Raw genomic sequence first — 26,750 nt, 5'->3', positions numbered from 1 at the left:
CTCAGCGAAATTTCCCAGAAACTCTCAGACAACTTACCTCAAAAAAGAAAGTTTCTAACAGAGAAAGCTATAGGTCATTTCAGTTTTATTGAAAAATAAATCTATTTAAGAAATTTCATTCCAGTTATACAACAGGAAATGACTAAAAACCACAATGAAGTGAAATTATACTTCACACAACTTAATGCTAATAAACACGAGTAGACTTCAAAAAGTTTGTGGAAAAATGGAATTAAAAGATAAAAATAAAAATTATAAACTTTACTTCTTAATATATGTTCCATCAAGTTCAAGACACTTTTACAAGTGATGATACCAGCCAGTTAGTCCATCCCTACAGAACTGAGGGTCTAGGAATTTAACCATGTCAATACAGTCTTTTTTATATTATTAACTGAAAAAAAAAAAAAAGGGTATCCTTTACATATTTCTTAAGAATAGGAAACAAAAATAAGTCTGAAGGAGCCAAATAAATCAGGACTGTAATGAGGGTGCCTAATGATCTCCCATCAAAACTCTTGTAAAATTTTCCTTGTTTGATGAGAGGAATGAGCAGGAGTGTTGTCATGGTGGAGGAGGATTCTATGGTGAAGCCTTCTCAAGCATTTTTCTGCTAAAGGTTTGGCTAACTTTTTCAAAACACTTTCACAATAAGCAGACATTACTGTTCTCTGGCCCTTCAGAAAGTCAACAAGCAAAATGACTTGAGCATCCCAAAAAACTGTTGCCATGACCTTTGCTCTTGTTAGCCATTGCTTTGATTGTGCTTTGTCTTCAGGATTGTACTGGTAAAGACAAGTTTCCTTCCCTGTGACAATTCTTCAAAGAAATGCTTCAGGATCTTCATGCCATTTGTTTAAAATTTCCATTGAAAGCTCTGCTCTTGTCTGCAGCTGATCTGGGTGCAATAGTTTTGGCATTCATCGAGAGGAAAGTTTGCTCAACTTTAATTTTTAAGTCAGAATTGTGTAAGCTGAACCAATCGAGATGTCTACGCTGTTGGCTGTTGTTTCTGCTGTTAATTATTGGTCCTTTTCAATTAGGGCACGAAGAAGATGAAGCTTTTCCTCACAAATTGATGTGGATGTCCTGCCGTGGCAGGCTTCATCTTCAACGTTGTCTTGTCTTTTCTTCAAACGAGTTATCCTTTTGTAAATTGCTGATTTCTCTGGGCCACTGTCCCCACAAACTTTCTGTAAAGTATCAATGATTTCACCATTCTTCCATACGAGTTTCACCATAAACTTGATGTTTGTTCTTGCTTCAATTTTAACAGGATACATGTTGCTCTGATAGGGGGTCCTTTCGAACTGATGACTTGAGCTTCTTAGTGCCTCAAACTAGATCATTTTCAGAAGCATTATAACAAGTTAGTGTAAGTTTATTTTGGTGCAAAAATTTTGAAATCCATGCATAGTTTTTTCACAATACACATTTTCCATGAACTTGTTGAAGATTGCTCATATATATTATTTTTATAGATTTGTTAATAGAAAAAGATTTTTTCCTAGGGATTTTATACATAAAATGTTTCATAAATTAGATAACTAGAGGAGACATGATGGTTTTTCAAAGGGATTAATTTAAAGATTTCAGAATGCAATTGTCCATATACAATCATCTCAGAACAAGAGTTCCACCATTAACTTTCTGTGTAACACCTTGCAGCAAAAAATTTTCCTTTTCTTATAAAAATGCTACCAATACTTTCATTCTAGAAAATATTTTCACTTTAAAGAAGCTCAAAGTACCTGATCACTGTAACATCAATAAAAAGTAGAATAAAATAGGTATTTTAACATTTTACAGTTAACCAGTTGATTCAGCAATATAATGAGAAGGCGTTAATAGCTATTTCAGCAAGTTTTTAAGTTATGACAAATGGTAACATAAAATATTATGGCAAGAGATGATAAACATCATCTATATGGCTAATACAAGGAGTTAAAAGAGAAGTTATATAAAGATAAAGGATAGGTGACAAAACTAAAAGAAACATGCAATGAGAGGGAAATGAACTAAATATGCATCACAAAGTTTTAGGAAAAAAATTAAAATAATTCTTTAAGGATAAAAATGTTAACACAAACAACTGAAACACTGCGATGGCTATTTTCTACATGATTACTAGACATTTTTATAATGAGTGATTTAAAATTGAGTAGAAAGTTCTAGAAATATTAGCTGTACCAACAACACAGGACCAGATAGGATAGCTAAATCAGCATCATCCCTGAATTATCATTTAATAAACTATCAGATATACATAAGACTTATCAAATCAAATAATACATTTCTACCTTAACTGAGAGTAATTCTCAGTAAATTTCCAGATTATGTAAAGAAAAGCCTATCATATTGCCCTCCTGTTTTTTATGAGATAGGGTAGTGACGAAATACTGGCCATTCCAGGTGATGAAAATATGATCCATCAAACTCACCTGATCAAATCCTGGTCTCTGTGTTCTAACCACATTCATCAGTGTCCTAGTCCCAACCCACACACTTCTGCCTCTGCTAATCATACCCAAATAACACAACCATATGTTATTCATACCTTCTCACTCATAGCATCATTACGTTCAAAATCTGCTGAATGACTTCCCAGGGCAACTCGAAGCAGGGCATCAAACAAAGGCTTTGCTAATTCTGTTTCAATCACCTTTGACTGGGAAAGATGGTCCCTCATTTCAAACAATATATTTTCCACAGACAAGCTCTAAGGTAAAATAAAAGAGAGTAAGAATATTAATAACATGCTTTTAAAAAACTAAACGGTAAGAAGACAAATGACAAATTAATATTTACTTAACAAGTAGAAAGCTAGTCGATTTATAGTTGATATAAAAGTAAAATGAGTGTAAATATCTATCTCTTATGTAAACATCCTATCATTAAAATTAATAACATTTTTATTTATCAAGCACTTTACTAATTTTGTTTGGTTTTGACTACAGCATAGTGAGGAATGGCAAGAAATGAGGCTAAGCAAAGAAATAAAAGCAAGACTGTGAAGGGTTTTGAATGCTATGGTACAGAGTGTAGATTTTAATTGTGAGCAATTTAGAAGCATCGAGAATTTTCAGATATGAGGCAATATAGAGGTTGGAACTGGAGAATGAAGAGCCTGTTGGCTGACAGAACAGTTAGGGGTTAGTTAGTAAGAACAAGAAGAAAGAGGTCTGTCACATTCCAAGGTCCCTAGATTCCTTTTTTGTTAAGAAGTTCTCTCAGGAGAAAATTTGTAAGGGTATGAGGGAAGCAGAAGAGGTCAGGGGGAAAATCCGGACAAAGATGTGGATTCAGGAGAAGTCTGGTCCCAGCCTAGTTTTCTGGGAAGCTCTGGAGCCTGAACCGTACCACAGAGACTGTCCTCACCCCAGAGTCACGTCCATTAGCCATTAGCTATGAGCACCCTTCCCAGGCATCTCCAGGCAAAGCGCCTCCTGTCAGCCAAGGGCAATCCTTGGAAGACAGGTGCTGAAGAGCAGATGGCAATGGGTTCATCAGTTTGGTAAAGCGGATCTGGGCAGGGTACACAACAGCATCACACCAAAATTGAGAACTTTGAACTTTGAAATACAACATCCATTATTATTCATCTGACACTTAATGCATATACTTTTTCACGTGGGGTTTTCCATTCCAAACTAAATCTTAAGCTTCTTTAGGGCAAAAACTGGGTCACGTGCTCCTTTGTATCCTCCGCAGTACCTGGTACTGTGCTAAGCATATAGGAACATCTCAAAATGTAAAATCTTTGGAAAAACAAAACTACAATAGTATTAACTTAGAACTTTAAATACATATGTGTGTGTGTATGTGTGTGTGTATTTATATATTACACAAGAGCTGGACTAAGGGCAAGGGATTACCTGATTAGGTAACTCCGATTCCACCTTTTGTTGACTAGTTCTGGCACTATGAAGACAAATGGCCAGAAGGGCTTCTAAAAGTCGTATACTCTGAAGTGAGGTCTCACTTTCTTGATTTGTAAGTATCTTTGCTTCCTCAGGAGCAGCTTCGGTAGCAGAAATTTGTTCCACATTTATGGAAGAAATATACTGTGGCTCTAATGTACCTAAACTGTCGGCACTCTTCTTTAAACTACCCGTTTCTGATGGTGTGGGGTCACTTTTTACAGTCAGAGACAATAAATCTTCCTTTGCAGTTATCTCAGGTTGAGAAGTTCTGTTTAAATCTTGGTTTTCCTTTACATTTGTATCTGCCTCCTTTTTTCCTTGCTCTTCTTCGTGACTTCTGAATAGGTTCTGTATTATCATAAATATTAATCTATGGCATACTCGGAAACCACCCAGCCTGTAAAACTGTTTCTGGAAGACTGAACTCAACATGTAGATCCAACGACACATAGACCAAATGTCTGCTGCTTGGTGCATATGTTCAGGAGAAGGCAAGACAAGGCTCTCAAGAGATAAACATGGCAGCATATGACTTAAAGACTCACTGGCTGTGCTGTCATAGCCAGAAGTATCTTCTGAATCATTGGCCAACTCTCTATCGGACTCTGCTTCTTTACTTACACATAAAAATGCCACACAGAGGAATAGGTTTATCGTGTTGATATGAACATTCTGGTTAACAGTCTTCCATTTCTTAGGGTAAGCTTCTTTGAGGTTGGCATAAAATTTGCTGAGGCTCTGAGAAGAATCTGAATAAGCTTGCTGGTTATGAAAAGCAGTACCCACATTTACAGAGGACAACTCCTTCTGTTCAGTGTCTATCCCATCAATACCTGGAACCGAAGCATCTTTCTGTTGTTCCCCTAGGCTGATTATCAGAGTTTCAAATGCTTTTAGGGAATGATTTCGAATACCATTTAAGTAATTTAATTCAATTATTTGATTTACTCCATTACAACTTAAAAACAAATCTCTTATTACCCTGTGGGGAAAAAACACATAAAAGATTTTACATATAGCAACATTTATAAATAGGTACATATAGTATGTAATATGCCAATACTGCATGTGGTATATACCAAATACTACCTAATTTGATTCATCAGTTATCTGGCTAAAGTTCTTAAGTGTGACCAGGACCTCAAATTACTTTCTAAATTATTCTTACACCCTTCTAGAAACAATGCACATATAGCTCCTGCAGTATTTAAAAAGGAAAGATTATATGTGTCACAAATTAAATGAAGTAATTTAGGTAAGAATATTTTTCTTCAAATGGCAAATTTTATATAAATTCTAAATACCTCAACCTCCACCACACTTGAGGTAGACACCATGAGGGCAAGCAGGCATTGGTTTGTTCATTTGTCTGTCTGATGGTTCATTTAAGACTTTTTGTTTGCTTTAAATCTGCACCTCATAAAGAGAAAAAACCAAACTACAGAGCCAACATTCTTCAGAATGTTCAGTATCACATGAGTTTCCCTGTAGTATCTCTTCTAATTTGGCTAGTTGATCTGAGTCAATGATACAAACATTAAAGGTTTCAGCCCTGTCTTAGGTGAGACTCACGTGTCTAGATCGTTAGAATCCTAGCAATAACTTTAATATAAATCAGCTCAGTGATTCTCAGCCCTTACTTTACAAAGATGCAGTTTGTCCACAAATAAGCCAAGGAGTTACAAAACTTTCAAATAAAAGTCAGTTGTACTTAAACAATGCCAGAATGTCAGAAATTTTAAAAAATAATTGTAAGGCAATGACCACATCAATATTAGTTTTAAAGTAGTTGTACTCAGATGGACAAAAAAAGCCACAAATGAAGATAATAATGATTGGTTATATTTTTTATAAGTTTTTAAAATTATATATGCATGAATTTGAAAAGTCAGTCTACCTAGCAAAAGCAAGTTTATTTATAAAATTATTTTTTAAATGTACCAGTCTTGACAATCACAAAATCTGGAAAACTTATCGGTGGAATAAAAAGTAATTTTAGTTTTCTTCTTTCTGCTTATGTGTATTTTCTAATTTTTCTACATGTATTACTTAGGTAATGAATGTAAATATGCTATTTAAAAAATAATCTCATTAATGCCACTGTCTCAATAATTATTACTTTATGTATATGCATATTTTACATAGTTGTAAATAAGTGAATACTATTTTAATTTTGTATATTTTACCCATAAAATAGTATAAGCTTTTTCTCGTGTTCCAACATGACCTTTGTAAACAGTTTAATGACTAACTATATTCTATCAAGTAAATATAAAATTAATTTAAACTTGCCCTGCTTTTAGATATCTGTGTTACATCCATTTTTTTTCTCAGAAGTATACTTAAAACTTTACTTTTTCACTAAGACAGTAAAATCAATGGCTTTACCTTCTTCTCTATAACTACCCCAATAAAGACACATACATGCATACACACACAAATAAATGGTTAAAACAAATCTCACATGGGAGGGGAATTTTTATTTGCTGACAAACTCAAATTAAATCCTAGGAATGAATAAATACAATTATACTACAGGTGAAGCCCTGAAAATATCAGGTTAGAAGTTCAAACGCATACACTTTATCACTCATTCAAAAGTATAAAATGAGAAAAAAAATCTACACACACACACATACAAACCTGGATTTAAGCAGGATAGGTAGAGTTTTTAAATAAATCTGAAGCACTTCCTGAGGCAAACATTGGTTATGATGGCTACATGCATGAGTTCGAGCTGAAGTAGCGCTTAGGTGTTGACAGTGGTGTGCTAATTCAACTCCTCTTTGGAGCACAGGATTAAATACGTAATTATACAGTTTCCACTGAACAATTACATTGCCTTTCTGAATTAAATTGCAAATATGATTTGCAATCTGTATACTCTGTAATCTGTCTTCTTCAAAAACAAAGTTCTGATAAGCCTTTAAGGCATCCCATTTCCACAACAAGTCTTCAAATCCACTGCTAGGCAGGATCCCTTGAAATCTATTAGAAGGACTAGATAAACTTGAGGAGGATTCAGCATCATATGAGTTTCCCTGCAGCGTCTCTTCCAATTTGGCTAGTTGGTCAGAGTCAACGGTACAAATATTGCAAGCTGCTTTTTTAATTTTTTCTGATATCTCTGCTCCTCCTAACTGATCCAAAATAAGTTTGTTAAGGATATTCAATATATGCTGCTGAAAAATTTTCAGTGCTGGCAACTTAAACGCATGGAGCAAAGGAACGATCACAGATTTGGGATCCATACAACAGCATATCCCAACGTTATGAACACCTGAAAGAATCTGGACACAAGTGCTGCTCGAGGAAGCCTGCTGTAGTAAGCGCAAGCACTGATGAGCACACACCGCAATACAACAGCAGCGCTCAGGATAGTAAACATCCCCATCTGCAGTCTCTTCAAATGGGTTTTTGGAAACCTGGTTTTTAAAAGCTGAAACCAGAAGGCCTGAGAGATCTCGGTGATGATGCATAAAGTGAGAATATTCACAGCGTCTGTGCCTTTTTCTCGTACACATTGAATAATGAAGTTGCTCGGATTTTACTTTTTTGACAGTGCTCATTATTTTCATCACACTATTTATGAGGGATTTCAAATGTTCTGAGGCCTCAGGAGGAACTCCATCTCTTAAAACCAGCCATTCCATTTGAAGAACTGCTGTTTCAAATAAATTAAATCCATAATGCTGAATGAATTCTTGAACCAAATCCATGGCTTGACTGAAGTAGAAGGGATTTGAAGCTGCACTTTGAAGACAACAGATGAGGATCTGTAGAACTCCTTCCAGAAGCTCAGGTAAAAGAAGAGCTCTATGACGATACTTTGAAAAAACAAAATCTTCCTGAATCTCCTGTAATGTTTTCTTTTGCCTTGGTGCAAAAGGGTCAGGCTGCTTTTCTAGACAAGTTCTAATTTTTAAAGCTGCCCTAAGCAATTCAGTTAAATTTTTTCTAAGACTTTCTGGCATCATCTCTGCAGTACTAACATCTACTGACATCAGATGCAACACTGTTCGAAAGAGCATTCGTTGAATCAAAGCCACTGGTTCTTCAGTCCAACCTGTACAAAGCACTTGACTCTCTAAGTTGTCACTTAGATTGCAGCAGTCTCCAAAGCCTGCCAGGAATTCAGTCAGTGTGGGCACTACACTAGCTGCTAGAGCAGAAGTATGATTTAAGCTAATGTCAAATTTACAAACTTTTTCTAATAGAGATAACAAAACATGACATAAGTCAAATGGAGAATTGTTCATGTTACTGATAACAGACAAGGCAGCTGGCTCACTTAAAATGTCAGTGTTTGACTCCTGTCTTAGAATAATCTCTCTGGAATGTTCTGAAGCCATGGTATCAGGAGGAGTCTGTTCTTTGGTTGCTAAGTGGTCAAATTTAACTGTAAGGTGGTCTTCTTTAGGAGACTGTGTTACAAAATGCTGCAGCAGATGGGGCCTTCTGTGCTTATTCATTGCTATGCTTTTTTCATCTGAATTGGCTTCTGAATCTGAAGTGGAGAGCTGTGTTTTCCTTGCATCTCTTATAGAATAGCGATGGGTAATTTTACGCTGTCGTCTGCTTTTCCGAAAAGTGTTTACTTTTGCAGAAACCTGACCAGACAGGGCACTCCCTTCTAAATGTAATTTTTCCTGAGTGGATCTTTGTGAAGTTGTGTTCTTTTCTTTGGTCAGGATTATATCAGCTGAGAATGGCAGATTAAAATCTAATGGAAGAAAGAAGACTTATGTCAATATGTTTTAAAACTTCAATATGTTTTAAAACTAAATTTGTATAGTTGATGACCTTCTTATTTATCACCCACTTTAGGAATTTATCTTTAGTATACTTCTGCTGCAGGGCTGATTTCCTTATGTTATGCCTCTAGGTTACTTCCTCCCACACTTATCCTCACTCTAAACACTAGTTGGCATTAGTTCAAAGGATACAAATTAATTTTAAAAACAACAAAGGAGAACAGAATTAAGAAAGTATATATGACTTAAAACCATATATTACATTCCAACTTCAACATAAGAAACTCTTTAGATTATCTGGTATGTAGTGCTGCTATTCATACCATTTTACAAACTCTTCCAATAGTGCCACAACTAAGATATAGGTGCATATTATATTATCAAAAATACCATTTAGTTTATAGCCCTGATATAACTTAAGAACTATAAGATTTTCCAAAATTATTTCAAAATCATATACTATATACCAAATGTTCTCCAAAACTGAGGTTAAAAGAATTCTTCATTCAAATTATTCATTCAAATTATTTCTCAAGTGTCTCACTTGAGAATAGACATCACTGTTTCATCCTCAGTGCCTAGAGCCTAGGGCCTGGCATGTGGTCAACAAAGAATAACTATTTCTTGAAGAAATGATCAAATTTTCCTTACTAACTAAAAAAAATTAAATTGATCTTTCCCTTTGCAATAATACATAATAAGATCTATACAAAAACACAGTTGCAACTTAGAATAAATAAATAAAAATCTGTTAAATAAAAGATTTGTGGACCGGGCACAGTGGCTCACACCCATAATCCTAGCACTCTGGGAGGCCGAGGCGGGAAGATAGCTTGAGCCCAGGAGTTCAAGACCAGACTGAGCAAGAGTAAGACCCCATCTCTACAAAAAATAGAAAAATTAGCCAGGCGTGGTGGCATGCACCTGTAGTCTCAGCCACTGAGGAAGCTGAGGCAGAAAGATCATTTGAGCCCAGGAGTCTAAGACTGCAGTGAGCTATGATGACACCACTGCACTCTAGCCGGGGGAACAGAGTGAGACTCTGTCTCAAAAAAAAAAAAAAAATTGTGTTTTCCTAGCTTTAACTAAGAGAGGGAAAACAAACCTGATGAGGAGAGGAGAAATTAAAACAAATCTGACAAATTCTACCCGAACAAAATATGCAAGCAATGAAGACAACTTCCCCCAAAAAGCATTAATCACATTTCTTAAGTGATTAAAAATTTGTGAATTCTACAAATTCAGAAGAAAATAGAAGCAGAGAGTTCATGAATCAACAAATAAGTGGGAAAACATTATAAGATCTTAGACAGCTCCCTAAAAAGAGCCCCATGTCAGAAATTTACTAAAAATACATATAAAGCATTAAAATACAATACAGAAGGATTTTTTTTAACCTGAGAGATCTTTAAACATCTCACAATTCACATATCCCAGAAATGGTCAAGGGAAAAACTGTAATCTCTCCATTAAACATTTAAAGTTTCATATATTCTTTCTATATATACATATATAATTTTTTCAAAATCAGAAATTAAAAATATCTATTGACCTTAGGGGTAATAATCCTACCTAGCCTTGAAACAAAATATTACTTCAAATTTATCCTTTAAAGGCAACATTAAAAAAACTACAGCTAAAAGAAATACTACAAAAGTCATTTATAGAGTACCAGTAACAGAAGGCAGTCTTTAAAATAAGCAAAGAAACTTTAATTTCTTTCTTCAAACTTTTCACTATCCATTTTTCCAATGCATACCTAAATTTACTCATTTTGATAAATGTTCTGCTTCTTCACATATTTTCTAATCATCAGTATAGTCAAGTAATCCCCTAAGAAACATCATGGTTTTTGTATTATGAGAAGGAATAAAAATGAGCTTGCCTAAAGAATTTTTCATATTTAGTACATAATAAATTGCAAAACATATAGTGTTCTGAATCTAAAGCTGTACCAAACCATTCAAGGCAGAATTAACTTCTCAATGAAACTTTTTTCCCAGTGCAATTTTGATAACACAAGTGATTGATATGATAAGGGAAAAACATACCTGTTGCTTTTTCTTCTTGAACAGGTATCTTCCATACCAGTGGAAGGAGTGATAGAAGGAGAGTCAGGAGTTCTTCTCTGCATGTCAACGCCTGTGTCAGAAACAAGAAAGTCCATGTTCTAAGGGGATGAGACACATTAATTCTTAATAGCTTATCTTAAATGGAACCAAAAAACTCTTTTTCTTGAAAGGTTACATTTAAGAAGATAAGAATCAAATTAACCTATTTTAAATCCAATTAAAGCTGTGATATTTTTCAATTTATAAGCCTTTCCAGTGACAGAAGAATGTAAGAGTATTTGATGGTATTTAGCACATTCTTGCTGATACTTCCAAAAATAGCTGCTATTACCGCCATGCACATTGCAAGAATTCCTTACCTATGAAAAAACAGATTTACTAGGTGAAAATGAAAAGTTAAGCCCTATTAATTAGCAAACTCATAACACAAAGTTACTAGAAAAATGTAGTCTTCATGCAGTTAAATATAAAACTCAGAAAACAATTTAAAAAAAAGAAAGTGACAGTATTAATAAATAATATATATAAAGAAAGAAAGACTTATTAGTGAAGGTAACCCAATAAATACTTATGGGCTGCACACTACATCCACAGGACTACTGTCTTACCCTTTCTGGAGGATACGGTCCAAGCCCTGGAGAAGGTCCCCTCATTTGGTCCATAAAATACATACACACAAACAGTTAAAGAACAACAGAATGCATATAGTATAAGTAAGTAGCCAGGGGTGGTATGGGTATTTAGTTTAGGAGTTGAGGAGAAGAACGAATCATCAGAGGTGTAGAAGTAGGACTGGAGATAGAGACCTGGACCTGGGGTACCTGGGACATGGGTGGGCAAGGATTTAACGACAAATTAAGTTTGGATTCCTTCCTCACACCAATCTCTGGGGAGAGGTCAGGGTGACACAATCGGATTTGCTGGACAGAATTAGGGGAAAGGGGTAGCAGTCAGTGTTAGAGGCAGGGAAACAATAATCTGGATGAGAGAGATGATAACTATCTAAAGTAACAACAGAAGTGAAAAGGAGACTTATTTGAGAAACTGTAAAGTAGAACTGAAATGACTTGCAGTTGATTACCTATGAGGCATAATGGAGAAAAAAAAATCTAAAAGGACTCACAGGTTTCTGGTTTAGGCAACTAAGTAGCTGACAGGAATTTTAGGAGTGGTATTAGGTTGGGGTAAAGATGATGGATTCACTTTTTAGACATACTGAATCTGATATGCCTGTGAGATATCCAAATGAAAAGAGCTTTTTTTTAGTAGACAGTGAACATATAGATCTGCGACTTAAGAAAAAAATGTGAAATAAAAAAAAGATTTGGGAGTCATCAAAGCAGAAGTCAAGGATATATGTGAAATTTCCCAGGGAGAGAACACAGAACAAGAGAAGACTGTGGAGAATGGAGCTCTGGAGAATTAAGGATGGGCAATGCTGAGGAGAAGGCTGCAAAGGAGACGGAGAAGTACAACCAGAGAAATCGAGAAAGAGAGCAGATCTGGAAAGAAAGGAAAGTCAACAGGGCCAAAGCTGTTGCTCTTTGACTGTATAAAATGAAGGCTGAAAAGCATTTAGCAACCACAGGGTCCCTGGTGAGCCTAAGGAACGCAGTTTCAATGGCGTGATTAGGGTTCAAGTCAATTACAATAGGCTAAAGAGTCAAAAGAAGGGAGAGAGCAGAGACAGAGCATTCAGACTATTCCTTCTAGCATCCTGGTTATGAAAAGGCTCAAAATTCTTCAAAAGTGAAATCTAAATTCCTTTTCAGGCTTAGAAGACCCTTCGTGGCATGATTCATGTTGACCTGTCCAGCTTTAGCTCCCATCTACCACCATACCTGAGCCCTCCCCACAGAGCCAGCTGGTGAGGATTGCCCCTGAACATCATTGGTCTTTGGACTCCCCAGTGTCTTCCTCACATACACTGCTCCTGCATTTTCCTATTCCCATCCTCCCATCTGCCAAATTCCAACTCATTCTTCAGGTTTTAGTTCCTCTGTGGGGAGACTTGTCGAATACCCTATCTTCTCCCTTTGGATTTGCTTCCATTCCAGCAACCATCTTGCTGAATGGTTGCTGCTGTTAATGTCTCAATGCCCGTTTTCCTTTTGTATTCATTCAACAAATATTTATTGAGCCCACTACTTATTTGCTAGGCACTTCAGATGCAGTGGTGAACAAGACAGACAACATTCACATCTTCATGAAGCCAACACTCTAGCAGAGGAGACAGAAAATAGTAGGTACAAATAAGAAAATTTCAGATAGAAAGTGGTGCTATGAAGGAAACTAACCAGAGCAGCAATTACCAGAGTGATGAAAAGGGGGATATTTTAGATAGACTCTTCAGGATGGGCCACATGAGCAGACACTTAATGATGAGAAGAAGGCATCCATGCAAAGATTTGGAGGAAAAGGACTCCCAGAAAGTATACGAAAGGTTGGGAATGGGTTTGGCTTTTTCATAGAAAGCAAGAAGATCAGCATGGCTGGAGCACAGCAAAGGGGAAAGTGTAAGGAGACAAAGTTGGAGGGTGTAGGTTGGACAGGCAGCGCCAGATCTAATGGAGTCTTGTGGGCCATGCAAAGGAGTTAGGATTTATCTCTAAATACGATAGGAAACTTTCCCAAACATATTTTCCAGTCCTCTCTCAGGGCTCAGTCTTCAGCAGCCACCCTTTTTCTGCCACTCAATGTCTAACACATAGTTGGATATTCAATAAACATTGACTGCATGAATGATTTTAAATTCTGGAAGCAAAGTAAAAATTATATCAAAGGGTCCCATTTCCATTGCTTTACTTTAAAATTAGTAAGACTAAAGATGCCTGAATAACATTTCCATGTAAAGTTCATACATAACCCAGAGATATCAACATTTTTTAAGATGCCAGTAAACACGATCTTAAAAAAAATTTTTTTTCCTGTAAAGTCCTCCTAATCTGAGTCTTCGTATCCTTAGCATTCTAATGGAACTTTCAGAAACCTCCAGGGTGTCTGTGAAGAAGCACAAGACATGCTATCCTAACAACTTAGCCCTTGCTCCACAACAGTACACTGGCAAATCATCACTGCTGTGTGAACAGACATTCCGGCCTCCTGGCCTCTGCATAACGCATAGTCTGCAACACCCCTCATGCCTTCCCACTTAGCCAAGGGTTCCCTACCACCTTCAAGGCCCAGCCCCAGCAATACCTCTTCTGTGACGCTTCTCCTCCTGCACCAACCCAACATTACTGTTCTCCCCCTCAGGGACTTCATGCCTGCTGCCCCCTTTCACCAAGTGGATTAGTTCTTAGAAATCATGGGTCTTTCAAAAGAATGAGATTGAAGCAAACACAGATTTTTGGGTTTTGTCCTCGCTGCTGGAATTGCAGTCCTGAAGAGGATACCATCCTGCTGCCCAATATAGCAGTGGAAAAATAAGTCTTTGCTTCACATTCAATTACCATAGTTTCTAATACAATTCATTACTGGGGCAGCTCTCTTTAATCCTCTGGACCTATAACTTTTTTATGTATTATATATTGGCAGATTTATTTATCCTTTCTAGTCTCAAAGAAACCACATATGTAATTCTGTTCTTTTAGAAGTCATAAAATCTTTTTATCTTATTTGTAGGCACCTGGCAAACTAGAACTTACAGCCCTGTGTTTCAAGCCATGCTCTAGTTTAATCTCCCAAGGTCCTAGACATACACAATAATCACAGTATCCAGAAAAATGAGGCATCCCCTCATGTCATCCAAGTGGAAAGTTCCCAATTTGCCATATTAGGTAATACATGTCATAAACATATCCATTCCCTATTTCTAGACTATCCAACCTAGAGAAATCAGTCAATATCATATCACTCTTTTTAAAAAAAAAAGAGACGAGGTCTTGCTCTTTCATCCAGGCTGGAGTGCAGGGGTGCAATCATACCTTACTGCAGTGTTGAACCCCTGGGCTCAAGCAATCCTCCTGCCTCAGCTTCCCAAGTATCTGGGGCTACAGGTGCCTGTCACTATGATTCAGAGTAAACCCACACCATTTTTAAGAAAGTTATACTATTAAAAAGTACTAACAGCTTGGCCTAGAAGGGGCACAGACAGTTCAAAGTGAAAAGGGGCCTCTGGGCCCCCACTTTTCTACAGGCAGGATGCAGGATGAGAAAGCTACAAATTACGGGCTATTATGAAAAAGAGAAGACACCTCAGAGGGTGGAACCAAGAGTCCTGGAGAACCATGGATTAGGGAACCACTCCCACAGAAGAAAAACATATTCCTGGCCCCAAAATAGGGGTATGACAACATGTGCCCAATTGGATTTCAGAACTGCTATGGCTGAGGGGATATTATGGGCCTCCTGTCCCTCTCCTTGTTGAATGTAAGTATCTGTTGAAATTAACTTATCCCTATCTCATTATTGTACCTAGGGTGTATGGGGGACAGATATCCTGTTTTTTTAATTCACAAATTTCTCAATCAAGAAGAGCCGCAACAAAAGTACTATATATAGAAGCCTCATCTGCACCCAGAACTGCTGCATATCACAAGATCCATCAACTTCAAGCTTGATGCCATGATGGAATGATGATACTTAGGCCTGGGAGAAGGTGAGTGAGTGTAGGAGGAATACTAATAATTTTGGACAGAGAGGAGATTATGGTAGATTAAACATGGCCACAAATTAATTGCAGTTCCTCCTATCAAGTGTAGAATCTATTTTCTCATCCCTTATATCTGGGTTGACCTTGTGACTTGCTTTGACCAATAGAATGCCATCAAAATGTGACTTCTTGCAGTTTCCTCACCCTTTTGGAATGCTTCCATCATCATGTAAAGAAGCTGAGTCTAGCCTACTGAAAGATGAGAGGCCATGTGGATGAGAACTGAGGCAGCCTAGACAACAGCTCCATCCAACAGCTCTCCAGTCAATCTGCTAATTGACTGCAAATTCAGATGTAAACCCAGCTGAAACCACAAGGAACCGAAGTGACTATTCCAGCTGAGCCCTGCCTGAACTGCCAACTCATAGAATCATGAACAAATAAATCATTGTTGTTTTAAGCCACTAAGTTTTGGGATATGGTCTATTACACCACAATCAACTGATATACTCATTGCTCCCATTAATATCTATCATTAGTCTGGGTGTTAAAGGGAGATAACTCAATAAATTACTCTGTGGATAACATCACTATCTAGTGGCTAAGATTTCCACTGCAATCATACACTCTCACCACTCTAAGAAGTAGGAAAGCCAACATCCCCTATACCCTCTCATTCCTGCCAAACCTGTCATGCATAGATAAAAATCTTGATATTTATGTAAACAGAAACTACAGAACTAAATGTAGCAAATTACAGTTCATTTATTATTAACTTTACATTTAAAAGTATGCATTATTCTCCTACTGAAACAATTTTTGTCAGTATTACCAATAACTTACTTGTCAAACCTGACAAATAATTTTGATTGCCTACTCCCTTGTTTTAAAACCTTCCCAACGTTTTCAGAATAAAATTAAGACCCCTTACACAAGGTTTGCCATGACACAGCCTCTGCCTTTCAGGTCTTCCCACATTCAGTCTTTGCTCTAACTTCACTAAGCTACTTGAAGTTCACTGAATGTGCTGTTCCTTCTCTAGCCCCAGTCTTTGCGTTTGCAGTTCCCCTGGTCTAGTGCTTCCTGCCTCTTTACATTGCTAATCCCTATTTAGGGATGTCAATATCTCTAGGAAGCATTTCCTGATGACTCTCTCTTCTAATACTTTTTTTTTTTTTTGAGACAGAGTCTCACTGTGTTGTCCAGGCTACAGTGAGTGTCGTGGCGTCAGCCTAGCTCACAGCAACCTCAAACTTCTGGGCTCAAGTGATCCTTCTGCCTCAGCCTCCCGAGTAGCTGAGACTACAGGCATGCGCCACCATGCCCGGCTAATTTTTTCTATATATTTTTAGTTGTCCAATTAATTTCTTTCTAATTTTAGTAGAGACGGGGTCTCGCTCTTGCTCAGGCTGGTTTCGAACTCCTGAGCTCAAACAATCCGCCCGCCTCGGCCTCCCAGACAGCTAGGATTATAGGCGTTAGCCACCGCGCCTGGCCTCTCTTCTAATACTTTTACTAAAAATACTTTTTACACTGTTTTGTCATCATTTACTTATCTGTTCACCTCTTCAAAAGCTAAGAGCTCTGTTAGCAAAAGCTAAAGTCTCTCTTCTTTCATCTCTGCATCTAGCAGAAGCACTGGCCCACAACAGGTACTTGATGGTCTGCTAAATAAACCAGTGAATAAACTGTGTAGCCACACTTTTAAAGGTCTGATATTTTTCTTTATATTTATTGTATATATCATTAGAGATATGCCATTTATGCAGTACTATATATTAAAATGATAACACTACAAAAATGTAAGAAGAATACTCTCTTATATGGAAAGTACCTGAAGATAAATTAAATTTTGTTTATAAATGTTTATAATCTCCTTCAGTAAAACTTCATATTTTACTCAGCAACATAAATAACTTTATAAAACATCCACAGAATATGAATAGGTATAGAAATTATGTATTACCAAAATTTTAAAAAGTAGTATTTATAACACATGGTTGTATATACTAATTTTGATATATTGTGTTGGCAACAGATCACTGCAATTTTCTATCTATTACATTAGAATAAGCCATATATTCATAATTGGGACACAGAAGAAATCAGAACCATTATCAAATATTATGTGGAAACAAATAATTTTTATGTTGGAAGAGATCTCTTAAGTCATCCAGCTGAATGTCCTTATGTTACGGATGAGGATAATGAGATCTGGAGCAATGAAGTGACTGAAGTTACCCATCTAGTTGATACTAGTGCCAAGATTAAAACCAAGGATAAGTGTTACTCTTTAGGCTGGGCAAAGTTTCTTTCAAAAAACTTGTAACGGTCTGAATATAAACTTCAACTTTGTCATCTTTGACCATTAAAAATAATGTTTTTACTATTTAAACAAAGTATATTTTCCCTAATAATAAATAGATTAAAATGTCTGTTTATAATAAATTATGAAAAAAATGGGGTTTATCCCAGGAATGCAAAATTAGTTCAACATTTAAAAACCATCAATGTAACTCACCCACATTACAGAATAAAAAAGGAAAATAATATGATAGTCTCAACAGAGGCAGAAAAGGCATCTTACAAAATTCAATACCCATTCAGAATAAAAATTCTCAACAAACCGACAGTACAAGAGAACTTCCCCATTTGATAAAAAGCATGTAAAAAAACTGAACAGCTCACATCACATTTAATGGTGAAATACTACATGCCTCCCCTCAGGTCAGACACAAAACCAAGATGTTCACTTTCACTGTTTCCATCTGCCTTTGTACCAGAAACCAGTGCAAAAATCAAGAAAGCAAAATAAAAGGTATAAAAATTGGGGAAAAAAAGTGAAATTGTCATTATTCACAGATGATATGATTCTTTACATTGAAAATCCTAAGGAATCTACAGAAAATTTTCAAAGTCTAATAAATAAATTTAGTAAAGGCACAGAACACAAGGCCAACCATACAAAAGGCGACTATTTCTACGAGCAACAAACAAAAGGAAAATAAAAAATTTTAAGTACCATTTATAATAGCATCAAAAAAATATTTAGGATAAATTTAACCAAAAAATATGCAAGACATCTATACTTAAAAACACAAAATATTGCAGAGAAATTAGAAAAGATCCAATAAACAGAGATTTATACTATGGTTCATGGATCAGAAAACTGAACACTGTTATGTTGTCAATTCTCTCCAAATTGATTTATGGATCAACATCACCTCAGCTGAAATCTTAGTGTGCATTTTTGTAAAAATAACAAGCAGATTCTGAAATTTATATGCAAATGCAAAGGACCTAAAATGTACAAACATTCTTAAAAAACAAGATCGAAATTGGAGAACTTATACCATCTAATTTCCAGACTTACTTTTATAAAAGCTACAGTAATCTAGATGATATAGTATTGGTGAAAAAACAGATAACAAATCAGTGGAACAAAAATAGAGAGTCTAGAAAAAGATCCATAAATATATGGTCAATTGATTCTCAATAAAAGTGCCAAAATTATTCAATGGGGAAAGAACAGACTTTTAAGAAGTATTGCTATATCTTGGGATAGCTTGATACTATATCGGGGGGAGAGGGTGGAAAGGAACCATAACTCCCACCTCATACCATATACAAATATTAATTCAAAATGGATCACAGACCTAAAAGTAAAAGCAATAACTAAAAAGCTTTTAGGAAAAAAATGTAGGAGAATATCTTAGCAACTTTAGGGTGCAAGACAAAGTTTTCTTAGACAGGACACAAAAAAGCACTATTTGCAAGAGAAAAAAAAAATCTGCTTTTCTAATGACACGGTTAAGAAACAAAAAGGCAAGCCATAGACAAAAAAATATATATTTGCAACCTAAAATATTCTAGATATGTATGTATCCGGAATACATAAAGAACTATTATACTATGACTGAATAAAACAAGTCATCTGACCTCACAAATGGCATAAAACTTGAACATTAACAAAAGATATACAAATGACCAACAAGCACAGGAAAAAGTGCTAAATATCCTTAATTGTCAGAGAAATCAGATTAAAACAATGAGATACTACTTCATATTCACTCAGAATGGTTCATACTAAAAAGACTGACAATATCAAATATTAGAGAGAATGTAGCACCACTGGAATTCTCATACATTGCTGGTGAGAATGAAAAATGTTACAATCACTTTGAAAAACAATTTGGTAGTTCCTTATAAAGTAAAGCAAACACCTACCCTTTGACCCAGCAACTGTATGCTCATATTTACCTGAGAGAAATGAAAACATACCCACACGAAGACTTTTATAAGAATGTTCACGGCAGCTTTATTCGTAATAGCCAAATGCATACAACCCAAAGTGTTAAACAACGGGTGAATGGTTAACCAAACTGTGGCATATTCATACAAAATACTAATCAGGAAAAAAAAGTGGTGAACTACTGACTCATGCAACAACGTGGATGAATCTTAGAGACACAAGAGTACATACTGCATGATTCCATTGATGTGAAATTCTAGAACAAGCAAAACTATACTTGGATGCTAGAAATAACAACAGTGGTTTCTCTTACAGTAGGTGAAGGGAAGGGACCGAATGAAGAAGCATGACAAAACTTTCTAGGGTGGTGGAAATGTTCTAAACATTGATCTGGGTGGTAGTTACCCAGGTGTATGTATTTATCAAAACTCACCCAAATATATACTTAACATCTGTGCACTAACTGTATGTAAATTATATCTCAATAAAGTCTGTTTAGTTCTTTACATTAAACATCTATTAATAAAGCCAAAGGACTGCAGTGGATGATGGCCAAGGGCCTAAATCACCTCTTTCCCAGAGTACTCAGGAAGTGCTCCTATTCATGAGAAGCACAGATATAAATGCTAAAGTTCCTCCTGAAAGGTACAGCTTTGTGTCTAGTGTTACGATTTCATCTTAAATGATTAAATCTTGTTCAAGTAATTCCCCTCAAAGACTCAAATGATCATTCTCCATTCCTAATTGAAAGAATTAAATGTTATAAGGCTTATATTTTAAATGGCTACTTATTTTCACTCCAAAGACAATTTTTATTGTTCCTATTATCATTGCTACAGATATTCCAAAAAGTGATCAGGTAGAAAGAAGGGATTAAAAAATATTACCACAGGAAAATATATTATTGCAATTATGACCTGAATACCTTTAGTCATTTAATGCATTAAAAGATATTTTAAAACTTAACAGAAAGTATTCTCTTTACCAAATTTACAAAGAAAATACTGTATTTGAAATCCAACAGACTTGTATCCAGGATACATAAAGAACTGCTACAACTGGATAATAAACTGATCTTAAAAATGGCATAAAACTTGAACTGACATTCACAAAAGAAGATACACAAATGGGCAATAAGCACATGAAAAAGTGTTCAACATTAGTTGTCAGAGAAATGCAAATTGAAACTACAATGAGATACTACTTCATATTCACTTAGAATGTCTAATACTGAAGACTGGCAAAATATTAACATAAGAAAAACTATTACTACTGTTACGACATGAATTATTTCAGTCATTTAATAATACATCAAAAGATATTTCATGATTTAAAAGACAAAGTATAAAATGTATAGAGACAGAAAGTAGATTAGTGGTTGCTTAAGGCTGGAGGGATAGGAGTGGTAGGGAAGTGATAGCTAAAGGGAATAGGGTTTCTTTTTGAGGTGATGAGAATGTTCTAAAATTGACTGTGGTGATGGATGCACTTATCTGTTACTCCACTAGAAGCCACTGAATTATACACATAAAATGGGTAAATTGTATGATATACGAATTATATCTCAGGAATGCTGTTATTTTTAAAAGCCATTGAGATTTTGATTGGGATTACATTGGAATCTATAGATCAGTTTGGAGAAAACATATCTTTACTGATTCTTTCAATACATGAACATTATATAGTTCTCCATTTATTTGAGTCTTTTTCAGTTTCTCTCAAAAATGTTTTATAGAATTCCATGAAGAAGTACTGCACATATTTTATTAGATAGGTATCTGATGCTATTTATATGGTATCTTTAAAAGAGATAGTGAAAGCACTGAATGTAGGGTAAGAAGATAAACAGAGCATGGTATGCATATTAAATAATCAAAATTTCAAAATAAAAAATCACTATATATGGTCTAGCAAATAATTTTTTATTTTAAAATTTATTTATAGAAAAGGAATACAAATATATAAAAATAAAATATTCAATCCCATATGAAACAAATCACATTCATGAAAAAGAATAAAAATATATAAACCTGCAAATGTCCTGGAAAATTCCATGATAGGTGGATACCACAGTGAAAAAATGCTTTCTGATTTATATTTGTTACATTCTTTAGTTTAAGGTGAAAACAGTCATTGCTTCATTTTAGTCTCTGTATTTACTCAATATATATATTTACTAGCAAAATGCTTTCATTGCAAGAAATTTTATTTAACGATGGCTAAGTATACATCTAAAGCTGGTAATGTTGAACATGTTAAAAAATATCAATCATATTTGTGCTACAGAGATTTTATTATCTTTTCAAGTCAAGGTAATTGAAATATTATCTAACTATATCAATTAGTCCCTTGAAAGCAGATTGTAGAGTTGGTTTTTTTTTTCATAAAGTAAGTATTTGTTTTCTAATAAAATCAAATAAAGACATAAATCACATTTGGCTTTTAAGTAAACTTTGTGTAAGTTACTTAATGTTTCTGGATCTCAGTTTTCTCATCTGAAAAAGAAAGTTAGATGCAAATATCTCTCTAGTCCCAACTGGCTTTAAAACTATAATAAGGAAACAACAAAACCATAAGGCCATACCATACTTTAAGCAAAAACAATAATGTATGAAAAACTAGATGTACATAAGCTAAAAAACCCAGTAATTACTAGTTTACACAAAAGGATTCTCTGCTTTCACCTCAGAATTAGCAGACTACCTAAATATAATTTATACAAAACTTTTCAAAAATATATTTGATGTTTATTCAAAGTGCAAATTCATCACATTCCTGAATTATAATCTTATATCTCTACTAATAATCATAGTTATCACATTGATATTAGGATAAAAAGCATGGTATATATGATACCATTTCAGAAGAAAGGCCATTTATAATTCTAAGATATTTCAGACATTTTGGAAAGTATACAAATAATATGTTCACAAATAGGGCTACTTTTTTTGGTGGAGTGATAAGAGAGATAGGACATTATCTCAAAGAGAATTTAGAAAATATGTAATCCAGAAATGATGTATCTATAATTAACAACATACTTCTGAAAAAAATGATTCAATATGAAAATATTACCTGATCAATGATAGAATTTAGCTTGGTAAGTAACAAAAATCCTCGACCATGGACAAGGTACTGTCCAAGGGTTGCCATGTGTGTCTCCTCCTCTTCCTCCTCCCTGGCCTCCACCCTCTGGACCACTGCATTGCAAAGCCGGTTGACATCAGTCAGAAATTGACGTGCCAATGAGTTACTGTCAGTGCTCATGACCGAGCTATAAAATAAATATTACAAAAAAGATTAGAAAAAGAGAATACAAATTTACTTTTAAAGCTATGTGTTTTTGTTGTTTGTTTTTAACTGAAGACTGACTTTACTGGGTATTGGTACTTAATCCTGTAACATTTTTAGTCATAGTTCTGATCCAGTCAGGAGCTCCTTAAATTGTGCCATGGCAGAAATGAATCCTGGGTTTCAAACACCTGAGCATAGCCAAGAATGGGTTAAGTGATAGCATCTAGACAGAAGATACTTTCTCTCTTAAATAGAATAAAAATAAATGTTCTTGTTTTACATGTTTTAAAACAGATAAAAGGATATTTTAAAAACAGAAACTGTTGGTCAGAAAAAAAACAATAAAAAAATTAAAAATATAAACTGTTTTTTTTACCTGATAGAGCCCACAATCACTGATCCAACCTCCCAAAACACCAGAGTTCAGTTAATACAAGGAAGAAAAAGGATTTCCCATTAGGGGAATAAAAATTGAAGAATTCTATCAGCCAAAGTTATGCCACTTCACTTCTTACTACACATTTGAATCAAATACAGGGCAATGTGACATTTTAAGATTAAGGAAAACAGTAAGGTAAAGTAAGCAGAAGAGGGAGGAAAGCAAATATAGAGACAAATATACAAATTTCAGAAATGAAAAATCATGAGCAGCAAAATCCCCCAAGGGTTTCAAAATAGTTTCATCTTTGGGCTAAAAGATGAAACTTTCAGGCATTTAGTAACCTTTAAAAATTGTCTAACCTAGAGATGTTAAATTAGACATATGTACATTGCCTCATCTTCCTTCAACCCCCTTTGGGGGACGCGCTCCCCACAGTCCCTGCTGAGAAGGAAGCAAGCCACATCCCTTCTGCCAAGGGGCCAGAGTCAGGCTCTGGGCCTCGATGAATTGAAGCACATCTCGTTCAGAAGCAGCCACAATACATGCCGGTCACAGATGTGACTGGTATAGTATAGCCTGCAAAGAGGAACTAAACCAATCAGGTTTTCTTTCTCTCTCTCAGGAATTTAAACTAAAGGGACATAGTTGATGTGCTGAAAAGTCTTACAGAGATGGGCCTGTGGGGGTCTTTATAAAGGAGGTAGGTGAGGCTCAGAAGAAGCCAACTGGGTAAAAATGAACCAACAGGATGCAAAAAGAAGCAGATAAACATGAAAGGCAAAGACTAGAGAAATTCTTAATACTACCTTGGTTCCTTCTAATTCTAGGGCCTGATAGTTTAATTCCTATATTCCCATCAGAATTCTAGGTAGTATTACAATAACAATTCCCTCTTAGTACAACAAATATCATTTATTTTTAATATTTTTGGCCACTAGGAAAAAGACAAAAAAGTATAAAAAAGTACATCCCCCATTATTCTAAAATGCTGCAATAACCTCTATTATACCCAATATGGGTTCTTTATAAGCTTTCATAAAGTAAAATTATTCAATAAATCAAATAACCTAATTTATATTTATCCAACTTTAATAAATGTCATCTAATGTGTTACTGATTTTAGGATACATAATTATTCAGTACAGTGCTAAAAAAGAAAAAGACACTGCCAATTAAACTATGACATAATGCTTTCTTATCACATAGAATTTCCCTACAATATCACTTTCTAGCCATCAGGACCATCCACATTGCAGCATTTCTTAAGAGAACTCACTATTGTTCCCGGGATTTTCTTCCAAAATTGCTAACATCATTCGGTAAGTTTTTATGCTGGTGCTTCCTTGGTCTTTCCAAATTCGATTGGCAAACAAATTTCAGAAAACAACCAGGAAAACATTGAAACCTTAGCAGGTACAGTACCAGCAATGCACAGAAGTCAACTGAAAGCTAACAACGTGAACGTCTACGATCCAGTTCACTTATGAGCAGGCAAGGCCAACTACTTCGCAGGTGCAGCCTCCTGACAGGGCCATCCATTATAAGACATGCTGAAGTTTCAGAAATTTTAAAAATGTGAAAAATCAAAAAATTATGGTTATAATTAGAGCCTATCTTCTGGAAATTAAGATAATGGAAATCAACATGAATTTTTACACTTAAAATTAATGAAGAAATATTTCAATCCCACTTTCTAAAAGCATAAGATGCCATATCAGTAAAAAGCATTATACTATATATGGAAATTATGTTTTTCCCAATTTAAAAAGGTACACAAAATACATACTTGTTTACACGAAAATATTATATATATAAATTATATACAAATAATCTATTAATCTATAATCAATCTATTAATTGATTCCTTTCGATATTTTGAAAAAGTTTTCCCATAAGCTCTTTCTTACTCTTTAATGATGCACAGCATTCTACTGCATGTATATATTACATATATTTCATTTTAGTATAGATGTACTATAATTACATAGCCAATCTCTTATTGTGGAATATTTAGATTACTTCTAGCTTTTGATTATCATAAACAAAGCTGCAATGAACACCCTTACACTACTTGCACATTTACCTCATTATTTCCCTGAAGTAGAAATTGCTGTTACTTCATACCGTAGGTTTTACACATTTCTTGTTAGGTTTACTCAAACATGCTTTATACTTTTTGCCATTATTCTGCCCAGGATTTTGTTTCCCATTATATACTTTAATTTTCTTTTTTTTTTGAGACAAGGTCTCCCGCTGTAACCTGGGCTAGAGTGCAGTGGCATCATCACAGATTACTGCAACCTCAAACTCCTGGGCTCAAGCGATCCTCCTGCCTCAGCCTCCTGAGTAGGTAGGACTAGAGGTGTCCACCACCACCCCTGGCTAATTTTTCTACTGTTTGTAGAGATGGGGTCTCGCTCTTGCTCAGGTTGGTATCCAACTCCTGGACTCAGGTGATACTCCTGCCTTGGCCTCCCAAAGTGCTAAGATTTTAGGCATGAGCTACCGCACCTGGCTATATATTCTAATTAAGATATAAAACTGGTATGTAGCAGACATATAGGAAATAGATTTATTTTGATATACTAATCATATATATCTAAACTTCTTACTGACCTTTCTTGGGTTTTTTTATTTCCCAGATATAATACTCTATAATCTACAAATAACAAAAATTCTAAATTCTCCTATCCAATATTCATACAATTTCCATTCCTCTAACTGCATTAGTTAGCACTAATAGAACGACACTAATTGGGGTGCAGGGGGCACATTAGAGGTATTCATTTCTTCCTAACAAGAATGTTGAATTCAATTGAGTGCCTTTCAGCCATTTTGAATGCCAACTGAAAAGATGATTACATGGTAATTTCTTTAAATTTTTTCTAATATTTCAAATACCTGGAAACAAGGAATATATAACATGAGGTTATAACCAACACCCAGATTTAGCAAGTACTAACATTATGGTACATTCAGGTCAGATAGAGAGAGAAAGAGAGAGTGTGGGGGGGAGGGGGGGGAGACAGATTTAGCAAGTACTAACATTATGGTACATTCAGGTCAGATAGAGAGAGAAAGAGAGAGTGTGGGGGGGAGGGGGGGGAGAGAGAGAGAGTGTGAGAGTGTGAGAGAGAGTGTGAGAGTGTGAGAGAGAGTGTGAGTGTGTGTGTGTGTGTGTGTGTGTGTGTGTGTGTGTGTGTGTAAAGAAATCAAACCTTGGCCAGGTGCAGTGGCTCATGCCTGTAATCCTAGCACTCTGGGAGGCCAAGGTGGGAGGATTGCTTAGCTCAGGAGTTCGAGACCAGCTTGAGGAAGAGTGAGACCCTGCCTCTACTAAAAATAGAAAAATTAGCTGGGCATGGTGGCACATGTCTGTAGTTCCAGTGACTCAGGAGGCTGAGGCAGGAGGATCACTTGAGCCCAGGAGTTTGAGGTTGCAGTGAGCTAGGCTAATGCCACAGCACTCTAGCCAGGGC

General features: G+C 35.6%; 1 protein-coding gene across 1 annotated transcript in view; it reads right to left on the bottom strand.

Annotated features, from left to right (window-relative positions):
• The window catches only part of LYST (lysosomal trafficking regulator), a 155,321-nt gene extending 132,459 nt beyond the window's left edge, over positions 1 to 22,862 (bottom strand). The window contains exons 1-5 of the mRNA XM_012660158.1: positions 22,671 to 22,862; positions 10,729 to 10,819; positions 6,567 to 8,646; positions 3,876 to 4,905; positions 2,558 to 2,719 (exon numbers count right to left, since the gene is read on the bottom strand). Coding sequence (XP_012515612.1) covers positions 2,558 to 2,719; positions 3,876 to 4,905; positions 6,567 to 8,646; positions 10,729 to 10,819; positions 22,671 to 22,862 — 3,555 coding nt within the window. The remainder of the gene's footprint in view (positions 1 to 2,557; positions 2,720 to 3,875; positions 4,906 to 6,566; positions 8,647 to 10,728; positions 10,820 to 22,670) is intronic.
• Between the last annotated feature and the right edge of the window lie 3,888 nt (positions 22,863 to 26,750).

This window comes from Propithecus coquereli, unplaced genomic scaffold, assembly GCF_000956105.1.
Source record: "Propithecus coquereli isolate 6110/MARCELLA unplaced genomic scaffold, Pcoq_1.0 Scaffold66, whole genome shotgun sequence".
NCBI classification, from domain to species: Eukaryota; Metazoa; Chordata; class Mammalia; order Primates; family Indriidae; genus Propithecus; species Propithecus coquereli.
Note: the sequence above shows the minus strand (reverse complement) of the source record. Positions and strands in the feature narration are given on the sequence as shown.